We start from the raw sequence: 19,112 nt of genomic DNA on the forward strand, positions 1-19,112 counted from the left end.
TATCATTATGCACATGCCAGTTACACTCTATAGCTAAACGAGTCAAGAACTCCCTAAACTCGTGTTGAAATGATTCTGCATCTAGTTCGGCGGCTTGTGGGCCTCGTTCTAATCTTGGATCTTTCTCTCCTTCTTCATGAGAAGGTTTTTTACTATCACTACTGGATTGTTCTCTCATGGGACCCTTATCGTGCGGCAGCTCACAACTAATAATATTTTCTAACCAACGAAACATTTCCTCCTTGAATCCTTCTTCTGACGCAATGCGATCTCACAACTCTTGTGGACTCGGATTCCCGACAATCCACAATAACATATGACAATGTAAAGTGCCTCTGCCTTGGGCTTCAACCATTCCGTAATACACCTGACAATGACCAAAAACGCCTGGGCCATGTTTATATTTCAAAATGATGTCGAGAAATGCCTGTATTTGCAAATCAAACGCAAGGGCTGCAGCATCGGGACGAGAAGCTACTACTTGGGCCCGCTCAAATGCAGACATCATCATCCATTCTTCGAGGTCTATATCTACTATCGAAGGAAGTACATGACTTGTCAAATCATGAGGATTCAGTGTCATGAACAGCGCCGGTGTGCAGAACTTTTTCATGAGCGAGCGGATTTCATTTCAATGACATAATTTATAGCCCACACTACCTCTCAAAGCTTTCGTAGACGATTGCAGACGATGTAAAAGACATGCAGCCTTTTTTTCCTGCATAGTAGAAGGCTTCTCATTAACTGAGCGTGTCCACTTCTCAGCTAGAGAAGTGAGTGATGGACCTAAAGCTTTCAGTTCGTTCGCTAAACTTTGTTGCTGAGATGCACATACCCGAAAATTAGTATTCATGCTTACTTCCTTTTTTTTGAATCATGTTCCAACAAATGAACGCGAAGTTCGCATCTTTTCAGAAAGGAGAATTGTCCTGACGCAACAAATTTCGAACCTGAGCTTCCATCGACAGATATTGCTTTGGTGTACGCCCACAATGATAAAATCCCCCAATGTCCCATGGGTCGAGATGGGGGAACAAATAAGACAATAGCCCAGTGAAGGTACAACAATTCAGATGGTGAGTCTGAACAATGTTGGGTCTTGCAGAACCTAGCTGCTATTTGACCCTAAAGGGTTTCTGGACCAGGCTCAAGACTCAGAGGAGAGGAAATGTCATAAAAACTGCTCAAGACTCAGACTCATACTGGTAACTGGTGAAAAGATAACTTTCTTATGTAAGCTACAAAAGTGCAAACATAACACTAAGGTAAAAACAGTCTCTGCAAGCCCAGCCAGAAATGAATCCCTACACCAGGGTCATTGTCTGCAACAAATTTTTCACCCGTATGAGACAAAAGAAACTGCTTGCGGTCCAATACGTATGCCAATGCTTGAAGTTTCATTTTTTCTCAACTTTGTGATGAATGGTCGCCTTGTGTATAACCCACTGCCTCCATAACTATGTCCCCAACAGGAGTGTCATCTGACAAATCTGAATCTCGCGCTTGAGGACCCTCGTGTGTGACATTAGCATTGACTTTACCTTCTCGTGGTAAATGACAAATCTCCAATGCAGCAGGCATGCTACAATCTAGGTTTGCATCGGTGTCTTCGAAAAGAGCGTCCATGTTGTTCTGACTATAAGCGACACCGCTCTTCTGATACCAGGGATTATTAGCGATTAAGAACTCAATCAACAAATGCACCCTACTCTTTGTAACGAGTATAGGCTGCATCTGTTTAACTGTCTCAGGAGAAGGGCGATGTGTCTGTCCGGTGAACACAACACACATAGCATCACGAAGTTCGTCGTGGCTAGGAGGCAAGAAGTTGCGAAGCTCTGTAGAGTCCTGCGGTCTTACAGCAACATTTCCCTTATTATATCGTTGAGAAGTTTCTTTGACGACATGATTGTGAGCCCTTGAGGGTTTGTAAGCATAAAAATGAGTGATTTGCGAAGCTCGCGCATGAGATACTAACATCAGATCAAAAGTGGACGCCTGAGCGAATGCATCACAAATTTCTGGTGGTAATCTCTCAACAGTGTAGTATTGAAAATTGGCCAATGAATTCACTGGCTGCCTCGGATGTTTCGAGACCAATGCTGCATAACACGATCGACACATAAAAAGATCAGACATTGACCAATGATTCTTCATACCTTTAGGATACAATATCGCTCTCTCATACAACTCAAGATCATAACTACATGGAAGAGTATGTTCGGGTAGACAATCATTGCGCAACAAGTGAAGAGGCACCTTCTTTACATCTACACACTGAAGGTCAGTCGCGAGAATATTATGAGCACAAACGGCACATGCACCGCGTGTCAACGCTTCCGGCTGCATTTTTGCTCGGTACTCCAAAACAATAGCGCGTTTGTCCTCAAAATCAAGCATAAGAGGGAAGTCAACAGAGCGGGATTCATCCGATGATCACATTTGACGGCTTGCAAAATGACGATCCGCGTCGCGACCCAAAATCTTGAGACATTGTGGCTCAGAGAGTGCGGCGCGTGCAACACGACGAGAAGTTGCCTCAACCTCACGAATACTAAATGGCTCAGGAAGAATTTGATTGGAAGAATCACAGCAAGGAGTCCTTAAGAGTTTGAAAACTACTAGATTAGAAAGACAAACGGCATCACAAACATGTATGCGTAATATATCACGGATATAATCCTTACGATGCAAAAGGAAGCCGCGAACTCCATGCGCCTGCGTGATGACAACATATTGCTCTTTAGTAAAGAGAGAAAAGTTGTCGATCAATTGCCATAGATTTGGTACGGCTACTGGCAGCAAATTGCCCACAGGATATTGCCTCAACGCCGATAGGCGCACTCGAGATATCTCGAAAACCCAAAATACTTGCGTAGAACACAGGATGACACCACAGACGTCCCATTGTCACAAAGTTCTTGATCCGAGACAACAAGGGAAACTGGAGGAAGCGATAATGAAGACGACGATGTCAACAAACTAGATGCCATGAAGTTAAAAATATGTGGGTGCAAACTTCAAAGAAAGAGAATTGATGGTAATGAGGGACGAAAAAAAGGAGATTATCAAGCCACAGATGACTAGGACATCCGGTACCAGGATTAAAACCAGCCCTGTGTGATCAGTGGGACAGACATTTAAATTTGCTAAACCAGTACCTATTCTAGGTCCTGGGATACAAAATTATGACGTCAGGAACCGAACGAAAGCAAGAGTACACCTTCGTTATACAAAACCCATAGGGGTGAACATCGTGGACACGGCAAACAGCAAGGAGGGTATCGTTACTGTGGCTGTGAGGGACCTTTATTTGCCTCTGCCACATTGTCCAGTTGCGCACTCCATTTTTGAGCGAGTTCGTTCTGGTGTTTTAGACTCCTGCCATGCCAATTCATCAGCACAAGACCCTGGACATGCAAGGAGGAAAAAAGAGGGAAGAGAAGGTCAACAAACGCAAACCTTGACTGATTTTCCAACTCCAACTCCAACTCCAACTCCAACTCCCTCTCCTTCGCCCCTTGCCTCTCCCTCTTATGCTTCTCCTCCCCCGCTTTCAACCTTGTCTCATACTCCTTCACCCTCGCCTCCCATTTCTAATCAGCTGTAGTCGTCTTTTGGTTTATGTTCGAAATCATTTCTTCGCTTAAGAGGAGCTGGTTTTGAACCACCACTAGGCATTTCTCAGCATTTACTGTGCAGGAAAGGTGCATCTTTGTTTCTTGGGAGTCGCCTTGGGTTGGTCGTCGGGATATCACTAGTTGCGAGGTTAATGCTGCGTTGGTGGCCTTAGCAAATGAGAGTAAGAGTATCAATCAAAGTCAACGTAAAATCAAAAACACTCATAAAACACCCACCTTCAACCCCTCAATCTCTCCTTCCTTTGCAGTAAACTTCCGTCTCCATGTAGCCTTTGCCTCACCATACACCTTTATGCTTGACTCGAACTTATCAATCTGTTTCCACTGCACATCAAGCTGCCTCCGCATCTCACCAAGCTACCCAGTAAATTTCCCTTCTGCATCTTTGACGAGCTTTTCGAAGTCGAGTTGGATTAGAGACAAAGCTTTGAGCCATGTGATGAGGTTGTTGTGAAAGACGCTGAAATTGGTGGAGGGCTTTGTTTCTGCTTGATCCTTTCTTCTGCAAAATAACATGATCTTGTGAGTGAATGACACGTGTTAGAGAGAAACAGAAGAACTCACGGGAGTCTTATCCATGCCGAGGATCTTATCCATGTATTGATATATCGTAAGCAGCAATGTATTTCGCTCTGTAAGCTGATCACGATACTGATTCTCAGCACTCAATAATGTCCGCTGGTCTTTAGACAACCGCATCTCCAGCTCATTCACTCTCGTCCTATACCCAAATGACTCTGCCTCAGCGGTCTTGAGACTGCTCTGCGCGCTGTCAAGCTTCTCTGAGAGACTGAGACGCGCTTGAGTTTGGGTGCTGAGCTGTGTGGTGAGCTGTTGTACTTCGAGCTGCAGTTTATGAATCAGATCTTCATGATCACGAGTCGTACCCTCTCAGTCACCGACATCTTTCCTCATACGAGATAGTTCGTCCTCTAAACGGTCGACATCACATTTCAGCCTGTCGACCTCTAGCTGCAATGAGAACCGCGCGGTCGTATGGGTCTCCCCGAGCTCTTTAGACCGTTGTTCCATATCCCGAAGCACATTTTGGACGGCTTCGAGGTCGCCTTGGCGTTGTGAGAGGAGAGACTGCGTGTGTGTGAGGTCATCGAGGGTGCTGCGCAGTGCAGAGTCTTTGTCTTCGAGTGCACGGCGTTCGCGTCGGAGCTCAGACTCGTGCGTCTTCTCGACATCGTCGAACTCGTGCTCAAGACTCTCCCGGGCTTCCTGTTCGCGTTTCACTTGAGTTACTAGGTCTTCGATGTGCCCTGCTAGTTCTTCCTGACGGGCTCGGTGTGCGTGCATGTCTTGAAGAGATTGGTCATAGAGTTCTTGGATGTCTTGGAGTTGGGATTTCAGTCCTGAGACTTTCTGTTGCAATATGTGAGCTTTTCAATTCGAGTGAGTGATGAAAATGGATGTACATATTTGAGCGCGAGATGCGAGTGCCTCTAGTGTTTCACGCTCGACTGCGTCCTCCTCTCTCTGACAGTTCGTGATCCTCAGCCATGCGATCTGCGTCTTCCTCGAGTGCATATACTTGCTTTCCGAGTTGCTCAATCTCCTCGTTCGCAGCGCTGGAGCTCGGCATCTTTCTCCTCTGCCTCTTGTTCGAGATGTGCGAGTGTGGCTTCGAACTTGGCATGCAGGTCGTTGGTATTGGCTTCGAGCTCTGTGAATATTGAGGCGGAGTTCTCTTGCTTCGTTTTCGCAGTTCTGCAAGGACCTATGTGATAGTGAGAGACAGAAGACAAATAGGACAATGAAACAAACATCTCTGAGTTCTTCAACCTGACTCCTGGCCTCTTCGACTTCACCCCTCCACTCCTCCTCGACGACATCAACGACGCGATCATGTTCCTGGATTAAATCGTCTATCTCCTTGTTCTTGAGCTCCAATTCGTCCTCCTTCTGTTGTAGCTCGATAGTGGCGGCAGCAAGTTTATCCCGAATTGAGTTGAGATCGTCCTCCACAGCCTCACGTTCCTCTATCTCCTCAAGTATTTGAGCCCGACTCTCGCTCCTCTCAATGCTTTCCGCTTCTCTCCGTCGTTGCAAATCCTCAACCTCCAGTTGTAACCGATCAGCATGGTCAACAAGTGCCTCATTCTCCTCCTCGCGTGCAATGAGAAGTTGATCGCGCTGCTCGAGCTCATGACGAAGTTCCTCATTCTCAGCACGCAGATCCTCGATTTTCCGTGCATAACTGGGATCTATGGAGTCGTCCTCACTGCGCTCAATGATAACCTGGGCCTTCCTCAACTCCCTGATCTCGTGCTCGCGCTCTTGAAGCTGCATCTCAAGATCGCGTTCCCGCTCGTGTAGCTGTGTCTCCAAGTCGCGTTCGCGTTCATGCAGCCGCGACTCCAGATCATGGTCGCGCGTCGAGCCACGCTGAAGACGCTCCAACTCGCGCTCAAGCTCCAAGACGAGTTTCTTCAGTTTCTTGATCTCAAGACCGCGTTGCTGGACCTCGATCTTGAGGTTGATGTTCTGTTTGAGAGCAGCATCGATCTGGTCAGGTGCAAGCTGCGCAAGACGCTCCTCGAGGAAATGAACGCGTAGTTTGATGTTAAAGTTTTCTTTTTTGAGAGAGTCGATGTGCTGTTGTGTAGGTTAGTTTAGATAGAGTCAGTGGGCGGCGGTGTTTAGTTTACCTTTTCTTGGTCTCTTAGAGATAAAGCAGCGCCTTTTCCTCCTGGTGCGCTTTGTCTTGGACGTCGTGCGCGTGGAAGGGGTGTGTCTGGGCCATCACCGTTGCTGGGGGCGGGTGATGAAATTGACGGGACACGGAGTGGTCTGCCGGGTGTACTGGGACCTGATACGAATGAACCGAGGGACAGATCCGGGTGAGTACCAGCAGAGATGTCTGCACCGTTTGGAACGGAAGACATGCACGTTGGGAGCACGGGGGGAGGGGCCTGATTACTAAGCAAAGACCATTCGTCCTTTATAGAAAAATGGGCTACGGTACCGTACTACCGACTCACGGACTCACGAATTCACTGATGATTGTATGCTGTCATTTTCGCATTGCACTAAGATGAGCTGATAGTATATGGCGCACAGTCCACTCCAACAAAATGGCTCATGCAGATCTCACAGGTGTAAGCAACTGTATGGTATGGAAATCACATCTTCATTTCCTCTTAGAGCAATGTACTCATCAATAGTGACGGAAGAACTCTTCTAGCAGACTATGGATTTTTGACTTACATGTTCTGACCTAACCTGGATCTCTCACATCGGGAGTAACGTACGATGGGCTGCTCCTGAGCTTTTCGAAGTTTCGGATGGCCGGTCTAATTTTTTCCAATTTTCCCAAATTTGACATACTTTGGTCTAGGTTTGCATCGGAGGGTTTTCCTGATGTTGAAGCTCTCGTACGTAAGTGCGACATTTCTTCGGAGTTGGGACTTTAGGTAGAGAATTGTGGTTAGCTGTGATGCTTCCACTAGACATGGCTGTTGCTGGCTGTGGTGGTGATTGTGCCCAGGAAGAATTTGTGAACTTTAAATGCGGGTGTAAGGAACAAAAGGCTTGATCGGCTCGAATCGGTCGTCCACATGGTTTGAAAGCCGATCCAAACTTCCAAATTTATTCTGTCGATGTCGATCATTGTCAGTTTCACCGACACACGTTCACTCTCAAAGCTTACATTCGACAATTGAGACACTCGCAAGTGCACTATATAGCGAGTCTTAGAATTCAGGGCGTATCAGGAAAATGCCAGAATGCAAGTTTGACTCCTGGCACCATGCCAATTCATACCGATAGTACAAGAAGCATCAATGATCATACCATTAATGCGACATGGTGTCGGCATAGATGGCCAAATATATTATTTATTCATTCCAACGTACCGTACGAATGTAACTGAGACATATATGCAACAATGATGCATCGATGGGTGGTGCCGGTGATTATAGACTGTGCATTGTTTGTTTGCAAGATCTGCGTGCTCGAACAATTTGAATGATTTACTGGCACTGATGGCCATTTTAAATATCCACTTATCTCCGAGTCTCTAAGAGAGCCAGACCAAAGCAATCCTATTCATCAACATACACATAAACGACAGAAGCAGACACGAGACGTAGTACTAGTACACATATGCGAGAACATTTCCAATAGCTCAGTGCTGACTTTGAACACTGCAAGGTCACTGTGGTACCTAACTAACCGGCGATTGGGGCGAGATTAGAAAGACGAATTAATTCCCACTGCTGGCGGGCAGTTCCTTCGTCGTAATTCTCGATTTTCACCTTGTGGACGTGATGAGCAAAAGGCTCGGAAAAAAATATTCATCAACTTACTGCATTGTTGGTCGAACTCGGAATGGACAGCACCAGGTTCGCGCTCCCGAGAGTGTAGTGCATACTGTATATGCCAGTCGTCAAATTAGCAAGAATAGGTTCCTGGGTGCTGGTCGGATTCTCACGTATAAGTATTGTCGTCGCGTGCAACAAGGTCGATGATGAACGCCTGCTTGGTATAAACGACTGGTACATCCGAATCCTGTCCACGTCTGCGTCAACCAACAAGCAAATGAATAAATGCAGGCCGATCCAGCATACCTCGCTCGCAGTAGCAAAGAATCCATTTCCATTGTTGCCGCTGTCGACGGTCTGAATGGTGACAGTCTTGTTGGGGGACCCTGGCTCGTTCTGCCTCTTGATCACCCACTAGTAGACGTGATGTGTGCAATGAGAATCGGTCACAAGATGGGTGCGAACGCGAATAGATACCTTTTGGGCCGTGTTGTTATCTGATGGATAGCCTTGAATCGGGGTGCCTTCAGTGGTGTTGTTGGCCGTGAGATCGAGCATGAGGTTTCTGCCAACGTTTCTGATAGAATACACTCCGTCGTTGGTGAAAGGCATTGTATAAGATGTAGGTCGCTAGTAGGATGATGATTCGACAATGTAATGAGAAATTGACAAAGAAAAGATCTTAGAATGCTGAGCTTTTATGCTGAGCATCCTCGGCTGTTTTCGACGAATGGGGCCAAGATGGTGCGGCGAACTTGAAAACAGAGAAATAATGGTGACAGAAGTCAAGAATCTGAGTGATAAGACTGCGCGCGACAATACTAATTCGGTGCTTTGAATTTGCGTACCATTCTTTCCAAATACTACTAGTAGTAGAAGATCTCCGCATCAGCGCTGTTATTATCATAGCCTGAATTCAATTGAATAAGAAAGCATAACAGGGGCCAACGGAGATTACAGCAGTGTGCGAAACTAATGGCAATCGCAGAAATTTCGCCACTTCCTTGACCAAAAAGGAAATCGATACAACAACGCGTCCCGGACGCGTATAGTAGGCTTTCTGCAGCTTGTACACATTTTCCAGGTGCTTTTAGCCCTTACTACTACCTTTACTATGTGTCATACCAATTTATCTGCCATGGCAAAAAGAAAGAAACTCACCCCAGTTCGGAAAAAGCCCACAATCAAGATCCCAGCCAGACCAGCGTGCAAGATGGCAGCTGCGCCTATTGACAAGAGCGCTGATGATGAACTGCTGGAGTTTCCAGAATCGCCTGCACCCTCTATGAGTGGTAATGCAGAGAGGGTCGGGCAGCTATCCAAGGCTGACTGGGCGGAAGAAAAAGTGCTAGAAGAAGAAGAAGATGGCGAGGAAGAACTTGATCAGCTGGAGGCTGAGCCCGGGCCTGAAGAAGAGCGTGGAAGTGATCAGTCCATAGAAATTACTGATGTGGATGCCATCGCCTCAGGTACTATATTGAAGCTTATCTTTTTCTCACTTGATCACTGAAAATCACATCACTCACAGCCTCAGGTCCTGCATTTGCATTCATCAATGTGGATTCAACATCTTTCAATGCTTCTCATAAGCGGAAGCGGGACTCCCCTGACCAGGCTGACCTTGTCTCAGCCGCTGGTGAAAGTTCGTTAGGGCCATCTCCGAACAAATACAAATACAATGAATTTGTACCGCAGGGCCGCCTCACTGATGAAGCCATCGATTGAATGCTGAGTGTCAAGAAGAAATCATCTGCGACTGCCAAAGGAAAGGGAAAGTCAACAAAGGCTAGTGTCGCAGCGAGTGATACTAGTGAAGATGAGGAGAGTGATGCACCAAGAAGGTTCACTGTATATGTCCAAGTGTGGTGTGAGATTGCACTGGCAGAAAAAAAATTGGCCAAGGGTGCCAAAGCATTGACTACGATCGTCTCCTGGGGCCCATTCAAAATGGATACAACCCGCACCTTCCAATCATTCAAACAGGACATTGCGAATGTTTTACCCTGTCGACTCACTATTGTTATGCACTCAAATAGATCTGTTAGGCGGAGCCCTAAGAGGGGCGTCGTCCGCTAACGTTCGTGATGTAACCGGAAGGATCCGGTATGGCAAGTGAGACTGGCGACGACGAGTCAGCAGCGATCACAGTACGCGCGTGTCACGTGACTTCGTAGATGGATGTCTTGAGAAGTCACTCGAGGTCAAGACTGTCTTGTCTAGATGATGAGGTCGATCGAGGTAGACTTAGTCGCGATGAGCAACTAAGAAAAGATACTAGAGACTGAATGCCAAAGGGGCGTTCAGAGAGGAGTATGTTCCAGGGAAGATTGAGTAGATTCAAGTTAGGGAATCTAGTACAGGGTGACCGACTACTTATACTAAGTGGAGAGGGTTAAGGGCAAGGCTACCGCACAGTAGGTAAGGGTAAAGGGGAAACGAGAATGGTATAGGTGCGTTGGCAACTGAGCCGGATTAGTGAGGGATGGTCGAATGTGGAATGAGACCGAGAAACGTTGGGACGATCCAACGGTAAGAATACAACGTGCGGGAATCCGCAGTCAGAGGAAACAGAAAAGGAAAGCCACATTGGTGGCACGAGTCAGGACCGAGTCAGAGGCGTGGGACCACGTCGGTGGTCGAATCAATGAAGGAACGTGCATGCACGTGCATAGAGGCGAATGAGGCGAGGGACGGGAACGGTCCCGAGGATCCGGTCAATGGAAAGTCGGTAAAGGAGGACGAGCCGGTAGGTGGTGAGGGCGAGGATGAAGGGAAAATGATAGGGGGGCCACGTGACCGATGTTACTTGTAACAACTATGCTTCCTGTCAGCAAGTTTGAGTGGAAGTTTGAAAACCAGGCCCAGAGCGCTCCACGCAAGAAGATAGCAGATGAAGTGGGTTATGAAGTGCTTCTTGATGCTGTCAAGGTGAAGCGAGCAGCTGAGAACATTGTTGTATGGTTATTCACCCCAAAGCCTGCTAAAGATGAACAAGTAAGTACTATGTTTGAGGTATTTCAGCTTCTTCAGGCTAACATAACATAAGGATTGGGATACAAGTGACCCAGACTACGTCGAGCGTCCATTCAACTTTGAAGAAGAAGCTGGTGTTGCATCATGTACTATGAAGTCATTGATTGTATGTGATGTTTGTACTAGATTTTGCTCTCACATCTGATAAACACTCCAAAGGATGATATGTCTACCAAATGAAGGAAGGCTGAGGCTGAACTCCATTCACTGTATCCAGTCGGCAGATACCCGCTTTTTCCCAACATGCATGTTTGGCATGACAAGAGGACAGACACATATTTTGAGTTGACCGAGATGTGCGTGAAGGTTTGGGCAAATTCCATTGTACGTCTCTTATTTTCATTGGCACATGAAGCTAAAAAAAAATGATGCTTTAGGCAGCAGGAAGAGCTGACATGTCAGCTCCTCCTACAACAAACCACTTTGCACAGAAGCTGAAGGTGCCACGTCCCCCGCCAGATGCCCCAATTTCAACATTTGGCGAATTCTATCATCATTGTCAATGGGAACAAACTCTTGAGGGTGCTGGCCAGGAACCAGTGCCTCCTCGACCCACACATGGGCACGTCATTCCTCCTCTTATGCCTCTACATCCACACGGAGTCGTCGGACAGTATGGTCCTCTGTTTCCTGGCCCACTTCATTTGCCTGGTCCTTCACATCAATTTTTTCATCCATCCCAGTATATGCCACCACCATACATTGGTGGATACCCATACCCACTACCTTATCATCCAGCTGCGCAAGGTCATGGGCAACTTACTGGCAAGGTACCCTCAGCATCATCATCACCTGGTTTGACAACTTCCCACGACATATCTCTGTCTGAGTTTTGTGCCAAGTATCACATTTTGGACAATGATCAAGCAAAGCTTGCAGCACTTGAATACCAGCTGGGAAATCGAGCAGTTGAGACACTTGATGACAAGGAATGGCGGGATGTGGGTTGATTTACAAGACTTGGCTGGCAGGCCTTTCTTGACGCACACAAGAAATTTTGCAGAGCGATAAAGTCTGGCACATGGGTAAACTGATTCTGTATTTCTCACATCACCTCTTGCAGACTTCTCGGACGTTCAAATAGCATTCATTTGCACCCAGTTTTATCACATCGAGGCATTCAAACTTGTACAATCATGAGCATTCTTGATCACACTCTTGTAGACTTTTTGGACATTTAAACAGCATTCATTCACACCCAGTTTTATCACATAAAACATTCAAAGTTGTACAATTACGAGCATTCTCGATCATGCGACAATGTACCCTGCATTCTTGAACCATCTGTATGCCTTCTCTGCTGTAATACAACTTGTTGCTTCAAGAAGGGCCTCAACCGGATCTTCAAGATGGCGCAACTGATGACCATGACGTCGAAGATGAGCTTTGACTGTCAACCGTGATGGATTAGATACAGAGATAACATGAATTTTTGTAACTTACAGGCACTGAATGACTCCTAGATCGGTGTCAAATCAGGCGAGTACAGAGGTAGGTAGAGTATCAGACAACCTATCCAATGTTAGTTTTATGAAGGGAGAAATAGTCACAAAAACAAACCGGCACTTTCGACAAGGTCAACAAGATCTTCATTATGATGGATCCTGCAATTATCAAGGACAATAACGGAATGCTCTCCAGGGAAGGGATGCATATGTGGAAGCTAGAAAATTTCATATCTTCAAGCTAAACAGGCACAGAAAGGATACATAATCACCACATCCTCGGCAATGAAGTCATAGAATTCCTGTGCGTCGAACGAACCTTCGACTACTTGAGCAGCAATGTATCCTTGCACGGTCATAGCAGCACACAATGAGTAACGATCGCCTCGAACAAAAACATCTGTGAGCTGTGCACGATCTCCACTCGGTGCTCGTCCATAATGTCGTGCATATGTCCGGTTATTCTTGCTCGTTTCATCAATGACAATGAATTCTGAGCCATCTCCGATAAAGTCCTTGCGAAGACTAGCTTTGAATTCCTCACGACGGACCTCATCACATTCGGAAGCCAGTTTTCGAAGGATTTTTCGAGTGAGACCAGCATCCTTGAGATTGCATGACAGGGTGGAAGTGCTGACAGTGATATTATGCTCAATTGTGAGCCATGTACAGACCTCATCAAGAAAAAGGTCAGAGTCCTCAGCGAAGAGATCCTTGACAGCCATCAGCAGGGCTTGCATTATTGTTCGAGTATGTCCCGTGAGTGGAGAAGGGGGCTTCGTGGCAGTACCACACTCCTCAAAGATCTGTCGCCAGCGGTAGCAGCTCCTCTGACTAACACCAAATGCTTCACAAATATCTTCCAATTCCCATCCATGGTCCCACAGTCGAAGTGCGCATTCCTTGAGATTGTTGCTGATTCTTCAGTTAACCATAGCATTTATGTAGCTAGCTGGTGTCGCTGACGTTGTCTGAAAAGTTTGTGAGCGTCCATGACGCATTGTTGTATCGATTTCCTTTTTGGTCAAGGAAGTGGTGAAATTTCTGCGATTGCCATTAATTTCGCACACTGCTGTAAAGACAGGGACTAGCGGCAGATATTCAAAGTTCTTGTGAGTCAATTTTTTCTGACTTCTTGATCAGGAGGTGGGCTATAGGTGTCACGCACCAGTCATATACGGCCTTTCGAAGACCATGTGCGTGATGAGCCGAACAAGTACTACATGAAGAAATCCAGTAAATTCTTGAAATGCTGGATTGCTTAATGAGCTGGAAGCGAAATGATCCTTGGCTTAAGACCAGTGTGACAGCCCAATGCTCAGGCTGATGCTAGACATATAAATATTTATGATGAGCTGCATGGTGGACCTAGTTAAGTTGTGTTATAAGGTACGCAGCCACTTACCTGCATTTATGATGACGTCGATGTACATGTTGTTGACGACTCAAGGAGAGAACACCAACTGCAGTTCTTGAGACTTTATTATGTAATATTCCTGACAGTTTCCTTTGATCACATCAAACTTGCTTTGAAACTTCTTGGAAGTACCTTTTAGGCAGGTCACGACTCTCCAGGACCATCATCAGATACACCGCTCGGTCACATTGCAGTGACACCCTCCGAGTCTGCCCACAGCACTCCTTGACCTGTTGCAGATATTCTCCCCATTTACTCCCTTCAAATTTCCTGGAAGTGGACTAAACTGCGCCAGGATAACCACAGTGAGCACCCAAGGCTGCACAATCTCTCCTTCTGTGTCCTCCCTCAGCCGCGCTTTCTTGCACTAGTACTAGTATGTTCATGTGATTTTGACAGGTTGTCATAAGCCAACCTGGATCTAAGTTAGATGTCATCCAGATTTCCACTGAAAGGTTCTAATATTGAGAATATCTTGGGACACTCTGGCCCAGGACAAGTGTGTCACAGACTGAGTACCTAGTAGGTCCCTGTCAGCCGCTCAGCTGACTCTGGTCGAACATTCATTAGTGATGGCATCGAGAAATGGAAGGGCAAATCTGGTATGCCTGATCCCTACAGTCGAATTCGATGTTAGGCGTAGCCCCTGTGCTCGAACATTATGATGTCATCATAGCCAAGGTGCTGATGCATCAAGCTAGACAAAGAAGATTAATATTATGGCAAGTACTGTGGGGGTACATGTGAAGACGGCCGGATCCATGATCATCAGGAGCGAACAGACTTGGAGCCTAGGTAATGCATGTGGGAGCAGAGTATGATGCATCATACGTAAGTACATTTGTTCACTTGAGAATGATGCTATCAATAGTCGTAGGTTCACAAAACTCTGCTACAATTTTCTTTTCGTTGCAGTACTGAATGCGTCCTACATCAAAGTTTTGAAAGTGCAGTGTACATTTGCCCATTGGCGAAGCCTAGAACTTTTAAAGAGTCTTACATAATAATCTACTAAATACTATATTTAGAAAGAATTTTCGGTAACTATAGAAGTTAGATCCAAACTTAGCTAGGTTTGTGCGGGAGGTTTTCCCTGATAGGCTAGTCCATTGAGCGTGATCTGATAGGCATTCTCAGGCCCTGCCAAAGTGGATTGCCTAGCCAAACCTGGTCAGCATGATGGGCCACTTTCAGGTATCTTGTACTCAGATAATTCAGATTTTTCCGACATATCGAGTCCTCACCACTTTCTCGGCTGAGGGTGCCGATGTGCTTCAAACACGCATACACCATACTGGGGGAAGCGCTATATCTACATATTATAACCATTTCGTACAATTCCAACTCTCGAAACTACCTCGACAAACCTTTCAAGCAACATGCCTATATTCACAGGCGAGACGCCTCAGCTCCACTCCAAACCGGAACATTGTAATGATGTTGGAAACCGTACTAATGAGGGTGAACCAGTGGGTCCTTGGCGATTATGCAGAAGTACTAGTACACCAGTTTATAACGACAGACAACAGCGACAACGATAGCGAATGAACGAAAGAACTCGAAGGTATTACAAACTCAATTATTCTAGCAGGCTCCCGCGACATACGGCGCAGTAGCCGCTCTCAAAGATTTGAGATGCTTGTTGAATTTATCCCACCTCTTATCTATGCTTAGAACTTGGTCGACACAAGGGAGCCAGCCGGAAATGATGCGAGCGAGAGTTTCTGCATCTGCTATTTCAGTCTCCGATGTCTCCAATTCCAATGATCGTAGGGAGGTATGTTGTATTGGCTCGGAATCAGGATCAACGTCGATAGCTGCAATATTGATCGGAACTCGTAGTGTATGCAATTGTGGACACAGACTGACCGCTGCGAATAATCCACGGAGGGAGACTTCGGAAGAAGAAAGATGGTCATCTAAGTAGTTGATTTCCAGAGTGCGGATGTGCGGCCAACTAGACATAGCTTGCAAGAGCATGTTATTGTCTAGGTAGATGGAGGAATGAGAAAACTTGAGCTGCAGGGTTCGGAGCTGTGTAAAGCAAAGGAAATGCGGAATTGGTGTCAAAAACTCGTGGTTTTGGGGTCCCACGAATCTGACTTCAAGAGAAGATATGAAGATTTCTTCTAGAGTCCGACACGCATTGCAGTGGGACAGAGCATGAAAGAGTTGCTCGGCCTCTTCTGAAGACAGATAGTTGGCTTCAAACTCGAACTCTTTCAGCGAGGGAAATTGCGAGTGTTGCATGACTGTGATGATGTCTGCAGCATTGCACACATGTAGAAAGGAAAGGCTCGTGATGTTAAGGAATGATAAATTCACAATATCTTGGTTTGACAGCGAAGAAGGGTCATAATACCCTTGATCAATTCCCAATGTGAGAAGGGTAGGGAGGTGGGAGAGATGTTTCCATGTTGCCCAGTCGACCATTGGACAAGACAGAGTTACAAGCCGCGTGCACCAATGAATCCTATCTGATAGCAGGGACAGTTCATTTGCTGTGCTGTCATCATCGTACATTAGAGGAGTGTAGATGCATAAATGCTCCAGAGCAATGCAACGTGTCACAAAAGATTGCAGACCTTCGTCGATGCTCAATAGATGACATCGGTGCAGCATGTGAGGCAGAAAGAGGTTCAAATATGTGGTGGAAAAACTTAATGACTTCAGCCTCGGAAATACGCATGCCTCGGCGGGGATGACAGATAGAAGGTGTGGATGATCAGATTGTATGTCCAATGTGCGTATACGGGAGGAGTGACGCAGAAATTGACGGGCCTCTGGGCAGATAATGGCTCAACACCTTTCGCCCAGGGCTCGTCCGAGTCTTTCCACTATTATGTAGATGCTCAGTGAGCCGAAAAGAAACGAACAAAGCATAATGGAGTCGTGCACTGACCCTTGTGCCACTATGATATATCAGTGGATGTAGCCTTGCTACACAACCTAGCAGTGGTTCTAACCCATGGATTTCAGTCCACAGCAAATCCATCGCAGGCTCGTGGAAGATTTTGCATGTCCTTGCAAGTGCTGCAAGTAGTAATTTCTGGGTCGATGTTGTTTGAGTAGATGGTATTGTGTTCACATAGGCGAATATCTCCAGGAGGACTTCGGGAATAAGTAAAGCTTGATGCATCACTGGGGTAACGGTAGAGTCAAGACTCAAAACAAGGTTTTATGTAAATCTAAAAACATTGCCTGGGCCCTGCCGCTGCGTGGGACCAATATCTATATCCGATATACGACACCGCCACTTGGGAGCAGATCGCTATCCTTGAAACAAAGCATGTCACCACCATCTCCTTGTCTCAGAACAACCGCCTCCTTGCAAGTGCATCTTATGATAAAACAGCGCGTCTATGGAATCTTGACACCAACTTCCCAGTTGGACCACCCCTCCAGCATGAAAACGTTTTGTGGTCCGTAGCTCTTTCCCCTGATGCAGAGGTGCTAGTTACTGCCGAGGACGCGACCGCGTACACTTGGGACGTTCACGCCATCCTCAAAGAAGCTGGCCTTGAGGACCTACTTTCCATTGGTTCCAATATTGTCATGGTAAGTGTCAACATATCCATATCACCCGCTCTCTCTGACAATGTCTGTTGTTAGGCACCAGAGGAGAGACGGGAACAGGAACAGACGGCACCTCAAGATGATGATTCAGGAATACAGCATACACCCCGCTCTTCGCTCAGTGACAGGTCATTTTTGGAAGTACGTGCCGAGTTTGCAATCTTTCTCATTCATTATAACAGTAATATTCTAGCTTGATGATACGCGATGTCCTGGCCAATTTGACGATATAGATGAACTACTGCCAGTGTTTTTTCACGGCATGGAAGCCCCTCAGCCCTCCCCAATGGATAGTTTACACCCACATTCCTCTGCAAATGCATTCATCGCTCGCCTTCTCTCGCTCCTCCGCCGCTTTCTACCCGTCAATGATGAAACGACTGAACTTCCGCAACCTTCACGGCCTTTGGCGGTCCATCTACGCACACTCCTCACTCGTCTGTCCTTACTCATTCACCGCTTTTCACCTGAAAGTGATGCACCAAATAAACTTCAGCAACCCTCCACGTCTTCCCGGTTAGATCCACACGTGTTCCTGGTTCGCCTTTCCTCACTTTTCCCCCGATCTCAACTCAATACCGACGAAGAAGTCGAACATCGTCCAACAATGCCTTCGAGTTCATCTCCAGATGGAAGGTTCATCAGCCGGCTATCCTCATTCTTCCCCTCTCAACCCCACACCAACGAAGAAGCCGAACATCATCCCACAGTGGCTTCAAGTTCACGTCCAGATGTGAGGCTCATCAGCCGGCTATCCTCGCTCTCTTCCACTCTCAAGCCCACACCAACGGAGAAGCCGAACATCATCCCACAATGGCTTCGAGTTCACGTCTAGGTGCGAGGCTCGTCAACCGGCTGTCTTCACTCTTCCGCTCTCAACGCTACACCAATGAACAAACAGAACTTTCGCAACGCCCAAGTCGTCCTCGTATTGTCGACGTGGCTGCAGTGCGGGACAAGCAGGTATGGCTCTCCTTGGTGCATTTACAATCGCTGTGGTTTAGTGATCTCCGTTCAGAGTTTGGTTGTTGCTCGGGGGCGAAATTTTAAGAAAGCAAAACGAGCATATGAGCAACGAAACAAATTGCATGCCCAAGCTCAGGCGTCGTCATCGGGCACTCAGCCTGCCCATGCTTCAACATTAGCGACGTCTCCTGTTCCAGGTACTAACACTACCACAATAAGTGCAGCAACCTCACAGTCACTACCCATCCCATGGTGGCGTCAGATCGTGCTATTTCTCTGCTGTGCATTTCCACCACATGCCAATAGTCATTGATACAATTAACGTTGCAGCATTTGGACAACCACTTCATCTTTGCTTCTAGTGATTCCGCACCTATGTTTCTTTTCTTATGTCTTTCAATATACGATCAATCTCGTTTCCTCGTCATGAGCCTCGTGCAACGCACCAGGCAGGATAATACAAATTTTATGAGGGAAGGACGGTGTACTTTTTGTCGATAGCCGTGAAAATGAGGATGTCTGACCACTCTGCCCAAGTGTGATGCACCGAAAACCTTGCCGTCTCAACAGTTCTCGATGGGTATCGTATATCCTGCCCAAAAAAGCTTAACAGCTCTTCAAACGGGTCGCTGTTAGACTAGGCTGCAGTGTGGTAGCTTGAAGTCCCAGTGCTACACGATTGCACACTGCGTTATTGGTAGTGGTAAGTATGAATACCTATAAGATGATCATGATGAAACTTGTTTATTGTCCACTTTCGTTA

The 19,112-nt window shown here is 46.5% G+C and overlaps 7 protein-coding genes across 7 annotated transcripts; 2 read left to right on the plus strand and 5 right to left on the minus strand.

Moving 5' to 3' along the window:
• Positions 1–631: 631 nt before the first annotated feature.
• On the minus strand, positions 632–2,714 carry F5147DRAFT_748738 (uncharacterized protein; the record flags this gene model as incomplete). Its single annotated transcript, XM_041440104.1, has 6 exons — positions 632–858; positions 887–907; positions 935–1,082; positions 1,309–1,406; positions 1,443–1,998; positions 2,688–2,714. 6 exons carry the CDS (start codon positions 2,712–2,714, stop codon positions 632–634), a joined length of 1,077 nt encoding a protein of 358 aa, XP_041284611.1.
• A 464-nt stretch (positions 2,715–3,178) lies between these two features.
• F5147DRAFT_730688 (uncharacterized protein) lies at positions 3,179–6,554 on the minus strand. Its single transcript, XM_041439394.1, has 10 exons — positions 6,299–6,554; positions 5,415–6,245; positions 5,066–5,126; positions 4,559–5,029; positions 4,206–4,531; positions 4,003–4,136; positions 3,858–3,981; positions 3,669–3,788; positions 3,463–3,596; positions 3,179–3,381 (listed from the first exon to the last, which is right to left on the minus strand). Exons 1-10 carry the CDS (start codon positions 6,533–6,535, stop codon positions 3,288–3,290), a joined length of 2,532 nt encoding a protein of 843 aa, XP_041284612.1. The 5' UTR covers positions 6,536–6,554; the 3' UTR covers positions 3,179–3,287.
• Positions 6,555–7,674: 1,120 nt separating this feature from the next.
• Positions 7,675–8,651, minus strand: F5147DRAFT_104265 (uncharacterized protein). Its single transcript, XM_041428037.1, has 5 exons — positions 8,390–8,651; positions 8,219–8,326; positions 8,083–8,159; positions 7,958–8,021; positions 7,675–7,906 (listed from the first exon to the last, which is right to left on the minus strand). The coding sequence occupies exons 1-5, from the start codon at positions 8,522–8,524 to the stop codon at positions 7,820–7,822; spliced, it is 471 nt and encodes a 156-aa protein (XP_041284613.1). The 5' UTR covers positions 8,525–8,651; the 3' UTR covers positions 7,675–7,819.
• A 2,078-nt stretch (positions 8,652–10,729) lies between these two features.
• F5147DRAFT_782153 (uncharacterized protein) lies at positions 10,730–11,895 on the plus strand (the record flags this gene model as incomplete). The annotated part of the gene is made up of 5 exons (XM_041442733.1): positions 10,730–10,906; positions 10,959–11,051; positions 11,105–11,112; positions 11,170–11,269; positions 11,323–11,895. 5 exons carry the CDS (start codon positions 10,730–10,732, stop codon positions 11,893–11,895), a joined length of 951 nt encoding a protein of 316 aa, XP_041284614.1.
• Positions 11,896–12,491: 596 nt separating this feature from the next.
• On the minus strand, positions 12,492–13,391 carry F5147DRAFT_748740 (uncharacterized protein; the record flags this gene model as incomplete). The annotated part of the gene is made up of 4 exons (XM_041440105.1): positions 12,492–12,608; positions 12,663–12,854; positions 12,942–13,305; positions 13,357–13,391. 4 exons carry the CDS (start codon positions 13,389–13,391, stop codon positions 12,492–12,494), a joined length of 708 nt encoding a protein of 235 aa, XP_041284615.1.
• Positions 13,392–15,391: 2,000 nt separating this feature from the next.
• On the minus strand, positions 15,392–16,376 carry F5147DRAFT_794233 (uncharacterized protein; the record flags this gene model as incomplete). The annotated part of the gene is made up of 1 exon (XM_041443136.1): positions 15,392–16,376. Exon 1 carries the CDS (start codon positions 16,328–16,330, stop codon positions 15,392–15,394), a length of 939 nt encoding a protein of 312 aa, XP_041284616.1. The 5' UTR covers positions 16,331–16,376.
• An 883-nt stretch (positions 16,377–17,259) lies between these two features.
• Positions 17,260–18,487, plus strand: F5147DRAFT_730699 (uncharacterized protein). The gene is made up of 6 exons (XM_041439395.1): positions 17,260–17,365; positions 17,420–17,499; positions 17,549–17,856; positions 17,880–18,102; positions 18,285–18,346; positions 18,402–18,487. Exons 3-6 carry the CDS (start codon positions 17,670–17,672, stop codon positions 18,431–18,433), a joined length of 504 nt encoding a protein of 167 aa, XP_041284617.1. The 5' UTR covers positions 17,260–17,365; positions 17,420–17,499; positions 17,549–17,669; the 3' UTR covers positions 18,434–18,487.
• The last annotated feature ends 625 nt before the right edge of the window (positions 18,488–19,112 follow it).

Source organism: Suillus discolor (assembly GCF_016758755.1).
Source record: "Suillus discolor strain FC423 chromosome Unknown F5147scaffold_183, whole genome shotgun sequence".
NCBI lineage: Eukaryota > Fungi > Basidiomycota > Agaricomycetes > Boletales > Suillaceae > Suillus > Suillus discolor.